Here is a 16,538-nt window from a genome sequence, read left to right as displayed (position 1 = left end):
CTCCTCTCCTCCGCTGCGGTTTGTCACCGGACCGTTTGCCTCTCAGTCCCAGCCGTTGTCCTTGATCATGTGGGCCAGCTCGATGATGAACTTGCCCTCTTTGTATTTCTGACTGCTTTCAAACGCGTGTTCCTGGAGGGAGAAGCAGGAGGACAGGGAGAGGATATGCTTTAGTTCCAAAACAATAACATGCTGGAAAACATAGAAGTGGAATAAAAACCAAACAAAAATAAAACCACCACATAGTGTTTTCAGCTGTGTGTTAAAATCCTTCACTCGGTCCCGGCCTGTTTCTGCTCCTGGCTCTGTGGAAGCTGGTTATATAACTATCATTCACTAAACACTGCAGAGGAGCACAACCAAAACTCTCCAGCCACGTTGGATCGCCATATCTTACATTGGCAGAAAATGTGTCTCTAATGACTAAAGGTATGCCAAAACCCCGAAGGCTACGTTCTTGAGCCTCATAACAGCGAACGGAGCTCTGATTCTGCAAGCAGGAACGTGAATTTCCACTCTGAGGTGTGTAATACAAATTCTTCTAAGAAAAAAAAAAAGTGAATGGGATTTTTTAAAAAGCAAGCACCAGAGCTGATGTTTGAACCACATTACAGCTCTGTGTAAAGTGATGTGCGATACCACTGATCTTTTTTCTGATCTGATACCAAATAAAAAAGGCGGAAGAAAAAGGCAATTTATTACAAATGGTAGTGAATACCAACAGTACTCTTTTTTTTAATATCAAGCATTTTGTCCTCTGGACTTTGTTCCAGTTGTTCATGCTGAGATGATAAGAATGCTAACAAAATAATAATTCAAACATCAAGTAAAATGTTATCAAGAATGCATAAATAACTAGATTTTGCTATTGAGAAATAACTAGCAACTACTGAAACCATTGAGGAGAAAAATACAATTTAATTTAACACCACTGGGTTCCCACTTACCTATAAAGTTTATCAACAATAAACTCAAGGGCAGTATTGAGACAACATTGATAATAATGTGAAATATAATTGTAAATATATGAGAATGTTTCACATTTTTTACATACCTTCATTTTTTGTGCACTAATAATTCTGATATTTACTATCAATAATTTAACCATTTGATTACTATGACATTTGGTCTCTTTTAATAAAACTAATTCTGAAGTTTCAGCCTTATTCTATATCGTCATTTTAACATGTAATAAACCTGGCATTGGAACAATTCATGTCTTGGTATCAATCTGTACAAAACCGCTATTTTAATTCATGTCTGTTGTAATCTGATTGGTCATCGAGTAACAAAGATTTTTGAAGAGAGATTCTTTTATGGACAATATAATTTGCTTCATCTGGATTATAGGATATAAGACATCTTTGAGCAAACATTTTTGAGCAAGGCCGGGTCAAGTTTCTTTTTTTGGAAATGTAAGTATGTTTAATGCAGGCTTCTCTTTATAAAACTTTGCAAACTACCAATCAATTCTCAAGGGTCCTTTACGAAGCAGCTCTCCAGAAAACAAGAAGTCTGGTGTCACAACAGATATTTATATAAAGATAATTCTTTCATCTGGCTGACTAACTCTTTTTGGAGAAATGCTGGCCAACTATGAGTTTCTCTCTGACCCTACAACTGTGTTTTCTTCTATATGTTATTGCTGAAGATGAAGATAATGACATGAGTGACAACACTGTTACATATTTCCAGACTATTGTTGTTCCTGGTGGCCTTTTGTTAGCAAGTTGTTATTATGCTGCTATAATAAATGTGAATACTCCACAACATCTCCAGTAATTTTGATTCAATATTCACTTTGAAAACATATGTTGTCCCGTGTTATGATTTTGAACAAAATGAACAAGAGACATTAACTCATTTCATGACAAATGGCACGCCACGACTGCCTCCACGAGCCGTCCGAGTCCATTAGCGGCTTTGTGCTCTTTCCCGGAGCTCCCCCCGGCTCACTGCGAGATTTTCAAAGCAGCCACAGCGTCGGCCAATACAAACGTTCTTTCACTGTGGAGTGCCTGTACCTAGTTTTGTCTTTGTCTATTTTGGTTCAGGGCTGCAGAAGCACGCTATCAGATTTCTCGGTGCAGGAGTGCAGTGGGTCAAGCTTCTCAATAGAACTTTGATGAGTGCAGAAAACCTACACTGCTGCAACTGATATTAATGGCAGCCCTCCATTAGACCCTATTCAGTGCCTGTGTGCGTGCGCGTGCATGTGACCTCTGCTTTCTCTGCCTTGTGGGGTCTGGATGGGAATAGAAACTACTTCTGAAGCTGGTTCACCAGGTGTTTACCGGGCACCGTGAGGCAGACAGCTATTTTTGGGCAGAGAGGTTAAAGAATACGGTTTTAAGCAGCTGTGAATACAGTGAGAGGGAAAGGAAGGTTCTTCTGGTCAATAGAGCCTTCTGAGGAGGCAAACAACAAGGATACTGTTGTTCTCCGTGTGTGTGTGTGTGTGTGTGTGTGTGTGTGTGTGTGTGTGTGTGTGTGTCAGTTAACCCCTTCGGGGATACAGTCACGTGCCCACAATGGAAACTCTCACTTTCCTGCCGACAGAGTTCACCGGTGACAGCAGCACATGCTCGGCCCTGTTGATATATGAAGACAGCTAACATGTGAGGGTCCTGTTTAGTTCAACCTCAGTCGGGACCTAAAATACCTCTTGCGCTAAATGCACACTGCACATGTACCCTGACATGCCCATAGTCCTGCAATCAATACCAATTCACCTCAAGACCTGTTCACCCTGCAAGGCCGCTCTGCATATAGAGCTGCACAGTTACACCCCAACTACAACAAATGCGTTAAAAATTTAAGCTCCCTACTGTTAAAACGAGCCATGGGCCACAGCTTAAAATATTAATGTAATTAATTAGGGGCTTTATAATTCATTAATCACAATTAATCACGTTTTAATTTGATGTGTGTGTGTGTGTGTGTGTGTGTGTGTGTGTGTGTGTGTGTGTGTGTGTGTGTGTGTGTGTGTGTGTGTGTCAGCAGAACTTTGATACTGCTGAAGCAGCCAAAATGGGAATAAGTGAAGTTCACTCCCCATTTAAGTATAACACTAATAATAACCTTAAAATTGACTTAGGCGTTAATCCTTGTGGCTATAAGTTTAGCATAGACGAAACCAAAGACGCGAACTGCTTGGGTGATAAGTAAATTTCGTTGTTGTATATTTTGGAAAAAGCCATGCTGTGAGCCATGCTTTCATCCCACAGCAACGTGCTCTTACATGCAACAGTATATAGTGAAAGTAGACTCCTCATTGATTGGCACTGTCTCTCGCCGCCATCTTGGATGAGGACCCGTTTCATCTCCACACAATTAGATTAGTCATAACTTCAGTGAATATTTGGCACCTTTCATTAGGTTTGTTTTGCTACAAATGGCAGATGTGTATGATCCAGGATGCTTTTGTACATTGAAAATGTGGCTTCACTATGATACAGAAATATATAATACTATTATGTTAGTTATACAAGTCACAACACAACTCATTCAACATTTCTCTACTTCCGTCCCTTGATTGCTGAATGTTTGCTATTTGAAACAAACCAAAGCATGAGTAAAGCAGTTGAAATTTTGTGAGTTCTGATTATTCTATTTGTATAAAGACCTCTTTTCTCAATAAAAGTGAATGGACTTGCGGCGAAGCAAGTCTTCATTCAAGATGGTAGCCGAACTGAATACACTCCAGCAGTGACAAAAGTGTGTACTTATAATGATCAGAATGTGGCTGAATGCAAGTTTTTCAGGTGCACTGGGAAATGCTATGTGTTGAAATATCATATCAAAAGAAAATATCATTAAATGTGTTAATTGTTCCTCTATTTAATGAAAACAAACAAATGTGGTAACCTCACAGTTCTCGTAAAAACATTAAAAGTTTGTATTAGGAAAGTTTGAAAGACAAAAGAAATGAAACCCCTCCAGCTGAACCCGGTGATCCCTCTAAACAAGAAAAGCTCATCATGTCACTCAATATAAATAAAGACTTCTCCTCCATGTCTCCATTTGCTCTGACAAGCTGATCTCATAATTACATGAGCCTTCAGCTGTTCTGCTGCAGTGACTCTGAGTGAAGAGGAGTCCAAATGTAATTAAGATACAAATAAAATTAGGCTATGTTGTAACAACAGCCTCTCAGTTTCGAGTCCTCTAAATTTGGATGCACTTTGTGACGCTATCCATCCCAGCAGAGGCGAGGCAAAGATGCTTACGTATTTCCAGCCCAGGGTCGTCTTGCAGTTCTCGCAGTAGATATCTGCTACGGCGTGCAGGCCCGTCAGCAGAACTCTCTCCTCTGCAGGGCCGCACCCAACGTTCACCCTGACAGGAGCGGAAGCAGAGAGGGAAAAGTTCAAAAACAAAAACTGCTGAATGATGTGCGCTTAGAGGTTCGCTGCCTCGCTCCCACTCAGACAGGCTGTACGCTGACAGGAGAGTCGTACAAACTCATTCACATTTCAACTGGTGCACGTTCTCCCGGTGTGTGTGTGTGTGTGTGTGTGTGTGTGTGTGTGTGTGTGTGTGTGTGTGTGTGTGTGTGTGTGTGTGTGTGTGTGTGTGTGTGCGTGCGTGCGTGCGTGCGTGCGTGCGTGCGTGCGTGCGTGTGTGTGTGTGTTTATGACATTTATCCAGGTACAATTTGAAGACACATAGATTACGCCTCTTTCCCTCTGTGTTCCCTGTGATGGACTGAAGACCTGACGGACACTGCCTTACACCTAAAATAAACTAAAATCACGTCCAGCCCGCCTGAGACCCTCAGTTAGCTCAAAATGATAAAAGATGGATCGATGGATAAGTAATGACAGCAATATGAGCGCGAGGCAGGCTCTGTAACACGGGCTTAAAAAAAAACAAAAAACATCTCAGGCATTTAAAAAAGAGACAGTTAAAGGAGCAGGATGAGTTGTGGCTCCTTGAGACGGATACTCACACTGAGTTGAACAGGTAGGCTCTGCCCTGGCTGCCCTGAAATGACTGCAAACAAACAAAAGAAGAAAGCATTCATGTATCTGCATAGACAGAGGAACAACACTGCATAAAATCCAGTCACTGTCACTATTATAATGCATCATTGAAGCGCTCGCATGATTTTGGTTGCTATGGAAAAGCTCCATGTTGAGATGAGGAACGTCTTAAAATCTTTAAATAGAATCTGTCTACTTTGACTTATGAACCTAATTGGCTGATACATAGTCATATTTTTTCAATTAAAATGTACCGCTGTAACCTTCATGCAACCTGTTTATGTTTATTTTTAGCATTTTGCTATATTTGGTCGACGTCGCATTTATGAAATTTCAATCAGACTACAATTAAAACACTGTAGACCTTTTATCACAGTCTCCCTGTTTTAAATATAGGCTGCCATTACTGTTCGCCATTCTAGCTGTTCCTGCTGCAATGGTTCACATTTTAGGGCTTTTATAGCTGTTTCTGTGGTTTTAGCCACTTTATCCAACATGGAGGTGAAGGAGTGTTGTTGGCATTAAAAAAGTGATAAACTTTCATTTTCCTCCCAGTGATTTTGAGTTTATTGGTTTGGAACATTGGAGGCAGATGGACAATAGTTGTGCTCGACGTACCAACATTCATCATGTGTGGAGAAAAGCACTGATCAGGTAACATACTATGATGTGACATATTGTAGCGAATTTATTGAACCGTTGTCATTATTGTCACATTTGACAACAGAAGAGTCTGTTTGAGTCTTCTGTCATTGATTTACATGGAGGCTGCCTGTTCCAAGACATATTTCTTCAGAAAGTTAAATCTTCAACTTTCTTGTGTTTCTTGTACACAAGTGAATATGTTTTCATGATCACAAGTGGAAAAAGTGAAAGTGTATTCATAATCCAATATCCAGCTTATAACATAATCCATTCACGCTGTGGCAGTGACTGACAGGCGCGCAGGTGTTCAGCCTGCTGTATGTGTTTGTAATTCCTCTTCTACCCCCTTTTAATCTTCACTGATCACCTCTTTAAATGCTGTAATTCGTAAACGACGTTTTTTTTTTCATCGGTGCTAAAATAAGCTAAGCCGCTGTTCCCGTCGGCTACCTTGGAGATGAGCTCGTCGTGGTTGGCCAGGTGAGCTCGGCAGTGGATGCAGCTGTACGTTCGATGGCAGCTCGGCAGGTACGCCTGAAAAGTCTTGGAGCGCGTCATTCTGACCATGGGCGGGGTTGGCGGGCGGTGCAAGAAGGGACTGCCAGCCCAGGTCGGCTCACAAGGGAAGCACCGCAACACACAGGTGAGGGCCGTGGTGGGCGGTGGGTTGGGAGGCGAACACCTGCGCACAGGGGGGAGGACACGTGAGCGGCTGATGGCGACCATGCCGCGTGGCCGCTGCTTGCTAACAGAGCCACGGGTGTATGAGGCAGAAGGGAGAAACTCTCCAGACGAAACCTCCCAAAAATATGATGCGATTCCAATTCAGTGTCCGACGTCATCAAAAAAAAAAAAAATACATTTCAGATATGTCAGCTCATAACTCGTGGAAATTGTTTACGTTATGTGTTCCATGTGCTCGTATTGCATCATCATCCCCTCAGATGAAGATTCGCATTTCCAGTTAGCCTTATTGTTTTCATAATGTGAACTGGTGGGGCAATGCTGCATTCATGCACATGGGAACTGGCATAATTACCAGTTCAGAAGTCCCCAATTCCCAGTTTAAAGCTGTCAAATAAGTATAACAAAAGAGCAACAGCAGAGCTGCTTTATTGCTGCCGTTAGAGTCGGTAAAACGACAAACGCTCATCAGCCCACTCACAGACCGTGGTGGAGATGATATAAAGCTCAGGAGATATAATTTGCCTTTACACAACATTTTGTTGAATTTGATGTACAGCAGTTATTTTGTTTTCTACTCTTTAACATATCCAGCAATCATTGTAACATAGCTAAAGAGAGTTATATACATCTCGGGTGGTGTGAGAGAGCGCGCTGAATTATGCCTTTAAGTACACGCAGTTAAGAAATGAATGAAAATAGCCTATATGGAACAAGGACATTTCTTAACTTTTTAACAAAACCACAGTCCTGTTGAGCAACTTCAGAGCTTCTTCTTAGGCTTCTTCTTGTTTACATGAAAACGATCTGTTGGAAAGTGTATTGATTCGGAAGTGTTACATATGAAGACGGCATTGTTTAGATCCCGATCACTACACACAAAGGACAGTTTACCACCACTTTCCGTGTTTAATGATGCTGATTCAGATGATTGTGTGATAAGGGATAGGATACGTGCACTTTGTTAGAGAAGCGCTGTTAAATTCAAATGTTAAAGTTCCAATGTTCAAATCAAAGTTTACATGTTCCGCATGTTCAGATCTTTACCTGGGTAATCTGACTAATCTGGCACATAAATACCTGCTTGTTCAGATACCTGTGACTCTAAATCCTCTGCAGATGTGGATGTGTGTGATCGTCTATCGCTCTGTCCACGATGCCTTTTGCTCAGTGTTTGGTGGCCTCGGCTCCAACAATGATCATTTGGATGGTAAAAGCCTAGAACAGGGGTCTGCATGTTTTAGGGCCAAAACAGCCATTTCTCATGCTTTATACCAAATATAATTCATCTGGAGCCACAAAATATGTTTATAGAACACAGCTGCTATTCATATAAATACTGTATCTCAAATTGCATTTATTCAAGACACGTTTAGGAATTTTAGCCAACTTTTTAGCAATATTAGCCAATTTGGTTGTTTCAGCTGCTTTAGTCAGGAGAATTTTTGAAACTTCCATTTCTTGCAGGTTCCATCAATTTGAGCCGGTTTGACCTTTTCTAAGTGTTTCTAGTGGATTAGCTGCTAGCTGTGATCTCTTTTTAGTTAAGAGATGAGAGTCTTTTTGAATCAGATGTGCAAACTAAAAAATACAGTTGCAGACATTTGGTCTCGAAGAGGAAAATGACATTGACAAAATGCTTTGATGAGCTTTCATGTTATAAGCTGCAGCAAAGCCGATGGCAAACGCGGGAAAACCCAGAGCAAAAAGAGTGAAAAACAGAAAGATACTAAGGGCCCGTTGTCTACACAGTTTGCACTTCACTGTCACATTCCTTCTCTTTTAACTAAACAAATTCAGCGTAACACTCGTCTTCATCCACTACTCTTGTAGACGGTTCTGCCATTTTGGTCCCCCATGAATTCTATTGCCAAAGTTGGATGATTGCTGCTTGAGCTTGCACGGAAGGGAAGCAGAGGGACATAGAATCACAATATGACTAAATATAAAGATAAACTTGATCTATTGAAGAGGCATTTATCTTGTTGACTTGATGGTGAGAGTGATTAAGTTCCAAGACAATTTGTTTGGGAATATACTGCATGTACAGACATGAGCCTCAGCCCCAAATGTGCTTCAGGTTCAGTGCCACATTAGCGTGCTGTCATGCTAAAAGATTTACACTCACTGGATTATTTACCATCCAAACACACATTGATGCAATCCATTGCACCACAACCAGTTAATAAATGCTCTTTGTTTATTATTGAGGCATATGGTGTATTTTGAAAGATGCACCGTCGTCGAATTTTCGTTAATTGAGAAGCAAAACTAATAGATACACATCTGATTAATTCCACAGTAAACAACCTCAATTGAAAAAAAAAATAAAAATAGGTAGATGAATTGTGACCTATATTACCTTCATGCTCTCAAAGTAAACTAAATTATATTTGCCAAGATGAAAAGTATGGCACAGTTGTGTCGGCTGATGAAATCATACAACTTTACCTGGTTGATCTGTCTGTGTTGTCGACATTATTACTACAACTGCTTTAATTACAGTGGATCTATTCAACATGTCAACACAGGTCCACAAAAACTGCACAGAGAAACTCACAGTGTTGTTTCAACCTGTTCCAAACATGTGGACGTGTTTTCTGCCTTCATATCGTTGTCTTATGTCCAACTACGTAATTGTTTGCCAACCTTTTAAAGCAGCTGATGCGAGCTTATCAGTGCCTCATGCAGGTACGGTCATCAAATCAGTGATTAGATACTGTTGTTCCTGTCCGGCCTGCTGGTGGTGCTGGTTCCATGTTTTTCCAGGACGCACGTTGAGCAGCGCTCGGTCGCCTTGTGTTTAAGTCTATGAGGCTGCAGGGATAATCTGCTTAGCCTAGCACAACTGCGAGGATCATGCCATGGCTGCTCCATGATATCCAAATGGATTGAGCCCTTAAAATACTTCTGCTGGTGTGGCCTGGTGACTGAGAAGATTAGTGAGCCGGCCTGGGAGCGCATCCTGAAGGGCCGGGCGCCAGAGGCCACGAGGACAGGTTCATATTTTGACTGTGCTGTTGGGAGGCTCACTGCTGTCTGCTGAGGAATAATCTGTGTGCTTTTATCACCACATGCAACGTTAATTGTGGTTTTAGCAGTGCCGGTGAAGTTACTAAAAAAAACAAAACTGTGCTTGATTACAGGTATAAGTATCATTGGGGAAGTTATTAGTGACGTTCAGCTGAAGCAACGTCACAGAGTTCAGATCGTGTGCAAACCTAATTGAGCTGTGAGTTAATCAGTGTTTCTTACAGAAGAAGTCCCACTAATCATGCAGAATGTTGTAGAAAACCTTGGATTTCAGCGCTAATATTTTATTTATCTGTCCTACTTTTCCAAATATTTTCAACTAAACACTTTCTATTGTCTCCAAACATTAATAGAAACAACTTTGTTTCTGTTTTTAATAAATCTCTTGACAGGAAACCTCAAACGCACAGCCTTCTTGACTTAATAAAAATGCTAATTTAAACAATTTAAAGGTCTGTGAGTCAGTAGGACTTTCTCATAACGTGGGTAACTAGATTTTTATGAGTTCTTCACCTTAGCAATATGGTGTCCCGCTCTGTCTCCTCTGCTTCCTGTCTGTCTTTACGGAACCATCTGGAAAAAAGCTAATAAACTGCTGATTGGGAGCAGGAGGCCGCTCTGAATAGGACAAACAAAAGACGGGTTGGGGGAAGGGGGGGGGGGGGGGGGGGGGTTGCTTTACTGCTCTGCAATATGATTGTTTTTAGTGTCGGCCGGAGGCTGATGAAGGCTGCAGAGCTGATGGGGGAGAAAGCAGGATACACGGGGCTACGGCGGTGAGACGTGCCCTTGTTTTCTCTCTCCTCTGACTCGGTGCCAGCGGCGTAGGATCGGGGCACAAAGACACGCTCAGTGCAGTCGTCAGATCTGACCCCGGACGCACTCGCTCTCACACAGACCGACGTTTGACCCAAAGATGGGTTTTGTCCACCCAGTCATTTCAGGACAGAGTTTAAGCAACATCCAGTCCTTAAAGATGTGTGTGTGCGCGCGCGTGTGTGTGTGTGTGTGTGTGTGTGTGTGTGTGTGTGTGTGTGTGTGTGTGTGTGTGTGTGTGTGTGTGTGTGTGTGTGTGTGTGTGTGTGTGTGTGTGTGTGTGTGTGTGTGTGTGTGTGTGCGTGCGCACGCGTGTGTGTGTGTGTGTCCTGACATGTCGCATTAACACAGAAATACAGTAAGAGACTTTATCTATAAAACACATTTTCTGCACTCTGACAGTCTTAAACGTCTTCATTGAGGGATACATTCACTATGGCTGCTGTACAAGATGCTCGTCCTCCTTTGGGAAGAATTTGGGTTCAGAGTTTTGCCCGAATGGGATGAGGAATGAAACCACCAACCCTTGGAATTGATTCACTCACATTTTTACCTGTTGAACCAGTCAAGAGTTGTTGAAGTGCCGTCAGATAAGAACTTAAAGTATAAAGACGTCTGTAATGTGGACATTTGCCACTATTTCCCCAACACATCTCAGTCCAAACTATCGATCAACTCATCAAGATCATGAGGACAAACCTGCCTGCTCACAGCAAGGCAATTAGACCAAGGTACTGTGTATAATCTAGTAAAGTAAGCCTCCACTGTAGGCTGCAAATGTAATTCCACTCAATTTGAGCTTGTTCTTTCAAAGCCTCTGCAGCAGTCTTTTTACAACAAGTCACTCAAGCTAAAAGCACCAGAGAAATGCATAAAAATGTAAATGCAATGTACGGGTGAGGCTGCCTGCCCCAGCTAAGGCCAAATGCAACAAACCTCCAGCTGTAAAGGAAAAAAAACCCCAAAAAACGGAGCCCAGTGTAAAGCTGCTCGGGTTAATTGTCAGCATGTTGATGTAAAGAGAATCACGATACTTATGCAGCGATATTCAACAGCGGGATTATAGTATCGCACGTGTTACGCATCTTCTCATGGGGTCATACATAATCCATGTGTAGCTCTCTGTGTTATCTGTAAATACTGCGTGAGGAGGAGTCACTTTACATCAGCTGAAACACTGTGTTGATTCATATCTGCAGTTTTGGATGAAAACCGCCGCGTCGTGCTAAACCTGATTTAAAACACATTCTGGTACAGACTCTGAGGGATGGCTGAGTGCGTCTATTGTATTTTATACTTTTGGCTTTATCGGACAAAAAAGGTCCCATTAACAGTCGATGATGACTTTAAGTAAAAGAAAGTCAAAACGGGTGTCGACTTGAATGAGTGAACAGTTTGGGGTAAAAAGAACAACTGGGAACTCAAAGGTGGCAGTTGAGAGAGTCAGGAGAGGTCACGTGATCAACAGCCAACGCAGCAAATTGAATGAGGTAAATCTGCAGAGAAACAACAACCAACTCCACAGAACCAATATGGATTGCATGCTTGTAATGCGGGTGTTATTAGTAGGTTAATTTAGAGTAGTGAGGCTAACGAATTCTGTTTCCGCTTGAACTGCAACGATTTATTTTTCCTGAGGACTTCATTATTATCTTCTTATGTGACTCAGTTCTACGAAACTTTGCACTTTCCGAGATGGGAGTTCCCAGTTAGACAGCATTCAAAGTAACACAAAAAAAAAATACAAAAATTGAATTTAAATTGGTGTTTCAAGGCACTGAAGGCATCTTTATTATGGAAAACTGCTTAATTGTGTATTGCTTGTTTAAAATTGTCATTCCTGTCACACTGACAGTTTGACATTAAAATCTTCACAATGTTTAGAATGTCCTCATTACATTTATTCTATGATGTCCTATGTAAATATGTCTCAGTTTAAAAAAAAAATATATATATATATTAATGTTAACAGATAGTTTTACTCCCGTTTTCCCTCGAGGTCAAGACGCATTAAATCAGTATTTCTACTTGAACAGAGAATGTGAGTACTATTGCCGATAGTAGAAAACAAAAAGGCCTGCATGTGTACAAGTTTCTCTTGTTTTCTGTTCATTCAATTACTTTGAAAGTAACTGTATTGTCAAGTAATTGAGGCACGGGCCACTGTGAGCAGATGGAAATCACCAGGACATGTTTGACATTTTCAAACTCTCCGTTGGGGGTGGCCGACATGCTTGAAAAACATTTTGGTGGATCATCCTTGTTTGTTTGAAGGCAGCAGCCGTTTTGCACAATTTTTTTTTTTTTTTTTTAAACCAGCCTTGAAGATAAACAAATTGCATAAAGCATGACTGCAGAAGCTGATCACTGCGATACGAACAAAGCTTCAAGGGAGGAAAACTTCATCGAATCCGAAATACTCGGCACCAAGACCTTTGTACAGTTTTATTCTCCTCATACAGTATTTATCTCAGTCTGCTCGCCCTCCGTCCCGTTTGTGTATTTATTTTCCCTGCTGTCACACTGTCTATTCATCAGTGCTGCGGAGGGTCGTCCGAGGTCACCCCGCTGCCCATTCTGGTCATTTCTGGGTGTCATCATCACAAAAGGCTACGTGCCACGAGTCTCGCCAGCCGAAAGGGCCCTTGTGTGCCGACAAAAAAGAAAAAATCCTTTGTTATGTAACACGGCGATGCTGCCGCTGTTGATGCTGCCTCTGACAATGATGGAGGGGAGGAAGAAGACAGAAGAGGAGGGGGGCAGGAGAGGTGAAAATGAGAGTCATGGCAGGGATGGGGGGGGGGGTTTAGTAAAACGAACAGACAAGGAGGCAGAGAGGAGGAGGCGTGCTGCAGTACTTCATGTACTTTCATCCTGTGCTCCAGTCACCATCACACCGAGGCGCTCGACAGCATGACATCACCACAACAACTCCAGGAATAATAAATAAATAAATAAATAAATGAACCTCCACTCCCTCCTCCTATCAGATCGCACTGGTGAAGTGATGCTTCTCGGGTTTGTGTCTCTGGTTACTGCCTTCCTCCTTCCTCCTCGTTCATTCTCTCGGAGGAGAAAAGAAACTCTCAAGACAATGAGGTTGACTTTCAGCGGTTTCCACAATATATATATATATATATCCGCTGTTAGAAGAACAGAAACCAAGAAATACAGCATACGTATGCGGTGACTGGTCATATATTTATCGGCTCTGGATCAATTATCAATAGTTTTTGCATGCAAACAATCAGATTGTCATCAAGCCTTGAGTCCTGTTCCATTACATTAAATGTGGTATCTATCTTATCAAACAACAGAATATATAAGTGGTGAAAACAAAATAAAAGTAGAAAGCAGACTATTTTGAATTTGAACAACTGTATGTGTTAGTGACATGGCCTCTATATAAAGACCCTGACCTCCACTTTCAAAGTAAAAGTCTGCAACGAGCACAACGCTGATAATCATGTTGATTGCCTATGAACGCCAGCAGCCAGAAAACATCCAAATTTCACACCTCAACCTGAGACAATACACACTTCACCTGATCAGAGAGTTCATGGGTTTCGCTTCACATATACCTGAGAAAAATTATTTTGTCTGCTTCGCAGGTGAAGTCGCTTTAATAACAGTATCTGACACAACACGGTGGATACATGTTCAGTTCATGTACACCAGTCAGGTCTGTGAGAAAAAAAAAAAGAAAATCACCCTTCAAGGGCCTCAACTCTCTGACCCTCAGCTTCGATCTGCTCATCGACCAGACCCGCGATCGATAACAATCCGCCTGCATGCCCTGCGATGACAATAGATTTCAGAGAGTGGAAAAGCTTGTGACTTGATAAAAGTCTCTGCTCTTCAGCTGTCATGAACTCATGTGGGCTTTATTTAGTGGCTTCGGGAGGTCAAACGCTGAGTTTTGAATTAAGACGAAAAGGCTCTGGCGCTTTTTTAACCCCTGGTGCCAACTTCTATAAAAACATGAGATATTTTTCTAATTATAGAATCAAAACACAGTTTGGAAAGCTCCTATGTCCAAACCTTCATCTATATGTCACAGTGGTTTGCCACACTGGCTGCCTATTACCTCATTATAACACACAGCCGACCTCAGCAGAGCGCCTGTGGACTGACCTCTTTAAGCTGATTCATGAAAGCTGCCTTAAAGCACAGCGTCTATCTCTGTGACCACACTGTGCTGGTTCAACTCCGTTAGTTACCACATGTTGGAGTCTTGTTTGTTAAAGTGTGCCTGTTTAGGGAGGTCCAACTGTGCCCGATCAAAATTGTGAATATTCGCAGATGCTTTTATATTCCTTTAGAGCAGAAAAGTACTACAACAACAACAACAACATCAATAATAGTTGTGAGAAGTCAATGAAAGTATGTATGTACTTTAAAAAAGTAAGGGAATAATCTGTAAACAATAGCATGAAGAAAAAAAACATAAAACCAAATAAATGTCACAAGTGTGTTCAATGGTACGTTCACGCACCGGGAACTGGGAACATGCAAGTTACCATTTGAACAGTCCTGCTTCCCAGCAAATTCTCCCCAAGACAATCAGCATATAAGTGATAAATAACGTTGTTGCCCATATAATAAATCCTGTTGATGGAATACTGCTTTTAAAATCTTCTAAGTGGTTGATGAGTCACACATAGAAATACTGCTGTTATTGTCGGCTCGTTCGCCACTGAGGGGATGGTGACTTAACATTTTCACTGTTTATTTATAAAGTACATCATTAACAAATGTTGTTTCTCGTGCACATGCACAAAAGCAGCTTTATTGGTGAACTCTGCAAAACATTCCATTTCCGCAAGAAGACTTTCCCAGTTAGATAGATGTATCTTCCCACTGGGAAGAGCAAACCTTCCCACTTCCCAGTCATTCATGAAGGCAGCACAGGGCACAGGATACACGGCTATAGGACACCTAATACTTTAGAAATGGAAATATGATAATGATGTAAATAGAACAATTGGCGAAAACTGTATTCACATTTATGCATGTGTTATTTCACATTTAAATAAAGAGCAACCTCTGGAAAAAATGTTTGTGTTAACTGTTTTCTTCCCAACTTGTGGCGCATCAATACAAACTCTGTGTGTGTGTGTGTGTGTGTGGTGTGTGTGTGTGTGTGTGTGTGTGTGTGTGTGTGTGTGTGTGTGTGTGTGTGTGTGTGTGTGTGTGTGTGTGTGTGTGTGTGATTATTGGTATGAATCAGGTCACAGGCAGTGGCGCACTTTATCTGGGGCAGAACTTGAGCCACCACACGGAGCACAGATGGCGGGGATGCCTCGGCTAAGAACACACACACACGCACGCACGCACGCACGCACACACACACACACACACACACACACACACACACACACACACACACACACACACACGGCGACTTTGACAGGTTGATTGTCGTCACCATACGATCACGTGAGCTTATTACACGATAACCCGCATTGATCTGATGTGACGCGCACAGTGACGGCCAGGCGCGAGCACGGGGGGATGATGATGATGATGATGATGATGATGAGGATGATGATGATGATGACGGTGGCGCAGACGTGCACGCGGCTGGCACCAGAAACAGCATGCGTCCTCATAATAATAATAATAATAATCAATCCTCTCGAGAAATGACCCGTGCATCTGACACACACACACACACACACACACACACACACACACACACACACACACACACACACACACACACACACGCACACACACACACACACACACACACACACACACACACACACACACACACACACACACACACACACACACAGCTCAGTAAAAAAACATGTCCCAGCTCCTCCATGTGTGTTTTCGATCAATCCTGAACTTGTTTATTATTGTATGAAAGCAGCGTGCTTACCTGCAGTCTGACTTGAAGTTGAAAAGTACTGGACAGTCTGTACATTCAAGCATTCAAGTGAGTGCGATTTTGGAAAGAGTGCGTAATAAATGCACCAGAGAGGAGAGGGGAAAATATATTTTTTACCTTTGACAAGAAGAAAAAAACGAGTCTCCACGTAGACTAGAAAAAATGTCGCACCTCCTCGTTTTCCTCGTGGCAGCGTCAGTCCTTAAACCGTCTTTCGCATTCCTTTCCCGAGCAAATTTCCTCCGCTCTCCGGCCCTGGTAAGTCCTGCAGAGACGCAATGTTTTGACGCGCAACGATGCCCAGCGGAGTTTAGAAAAGGCTGCAGAGAGTATCGACACGACCAGCCGGAGCGAGAGCATTCACCCCCACCTCCCCAACAGAACGGCGACTCACTCAAAGCAGCCCTGTCGTTTTCTCAACCAAAGACTTTTTGATTCTGTCTCATATACCAGCGGGGTTTTATTAACATTATACA

At 42.1% G+C, this 16,538-nt stretch overlaps 1 protein-coding gene across 1 annotated transcript; it reads right to left on the bottom strand.

Moving 5' to 3' along the window:
• Positions 1-16,311, bottom strand: ypel2b (yippee-like 2b). Its single transcript, XM_080512969.1, has 5 exons — positions 16,180-16,311; positions 6,081-6,312; positions 4,952-4,995; positions 4,230-4,338; positions 1-132 (listed from the first exon to the last, which is right to left on the bottom strand). The coding sequence occupies exons 2-5, from the start codon at positions 6,195-6,197 to the stop codon at positions 43-45; spliced, it is 360 nt and encodes a 119-aa protein (XP_080369095.1). The 5' UTR covers positions 6,198-6,312; positions 16,180-16,311; the 3' UTR covers positions 1-42.
• Positions 16,312-16,538: the final 227 nt, after the last annotated feature.

This window comes from Blennius ocellaris (genome assembly GCF_963422515.1).
Source record: "Blennius ocellaris genome assembly, chromosome: 2".
NCBI classification, from domain to species: domain Eukaryota; kingdom Metazoa; phylum Chordata; class Actinopteri; order Blenniiformes; family Blenniidae; genus Blennius; species Blennius ocellaris.
This window is presented reverse-complemented; position numbering and strand designations above follow the sequence as displayed.

Excerpts from the sequence above, each read along its gene's own strand:
- ypel2b (XM_080512969.1), bottom strand. The coding sequence starts at position 6,197 with ATGGTCAGAATGACGCGCTCCAAGACTTTTCAGGCGTACCTGCCGAGC. Across the intron at positions 4,339-4,951 it reads GCCTACCTGTTCAACTCAGT|GGTGAACGTTGGGTGCGGCC; the intron begins GTGAGTATCCGT and ends CGCTCCTGTCAG. Across the intron at positions 133-4,229 it reads CGACCCTGGGCTGGAAATAC|GAACACGCGTTTGAAAGCAG; the intron begins GTAAGCATCTTT and ends TTCTCCCTCCAG.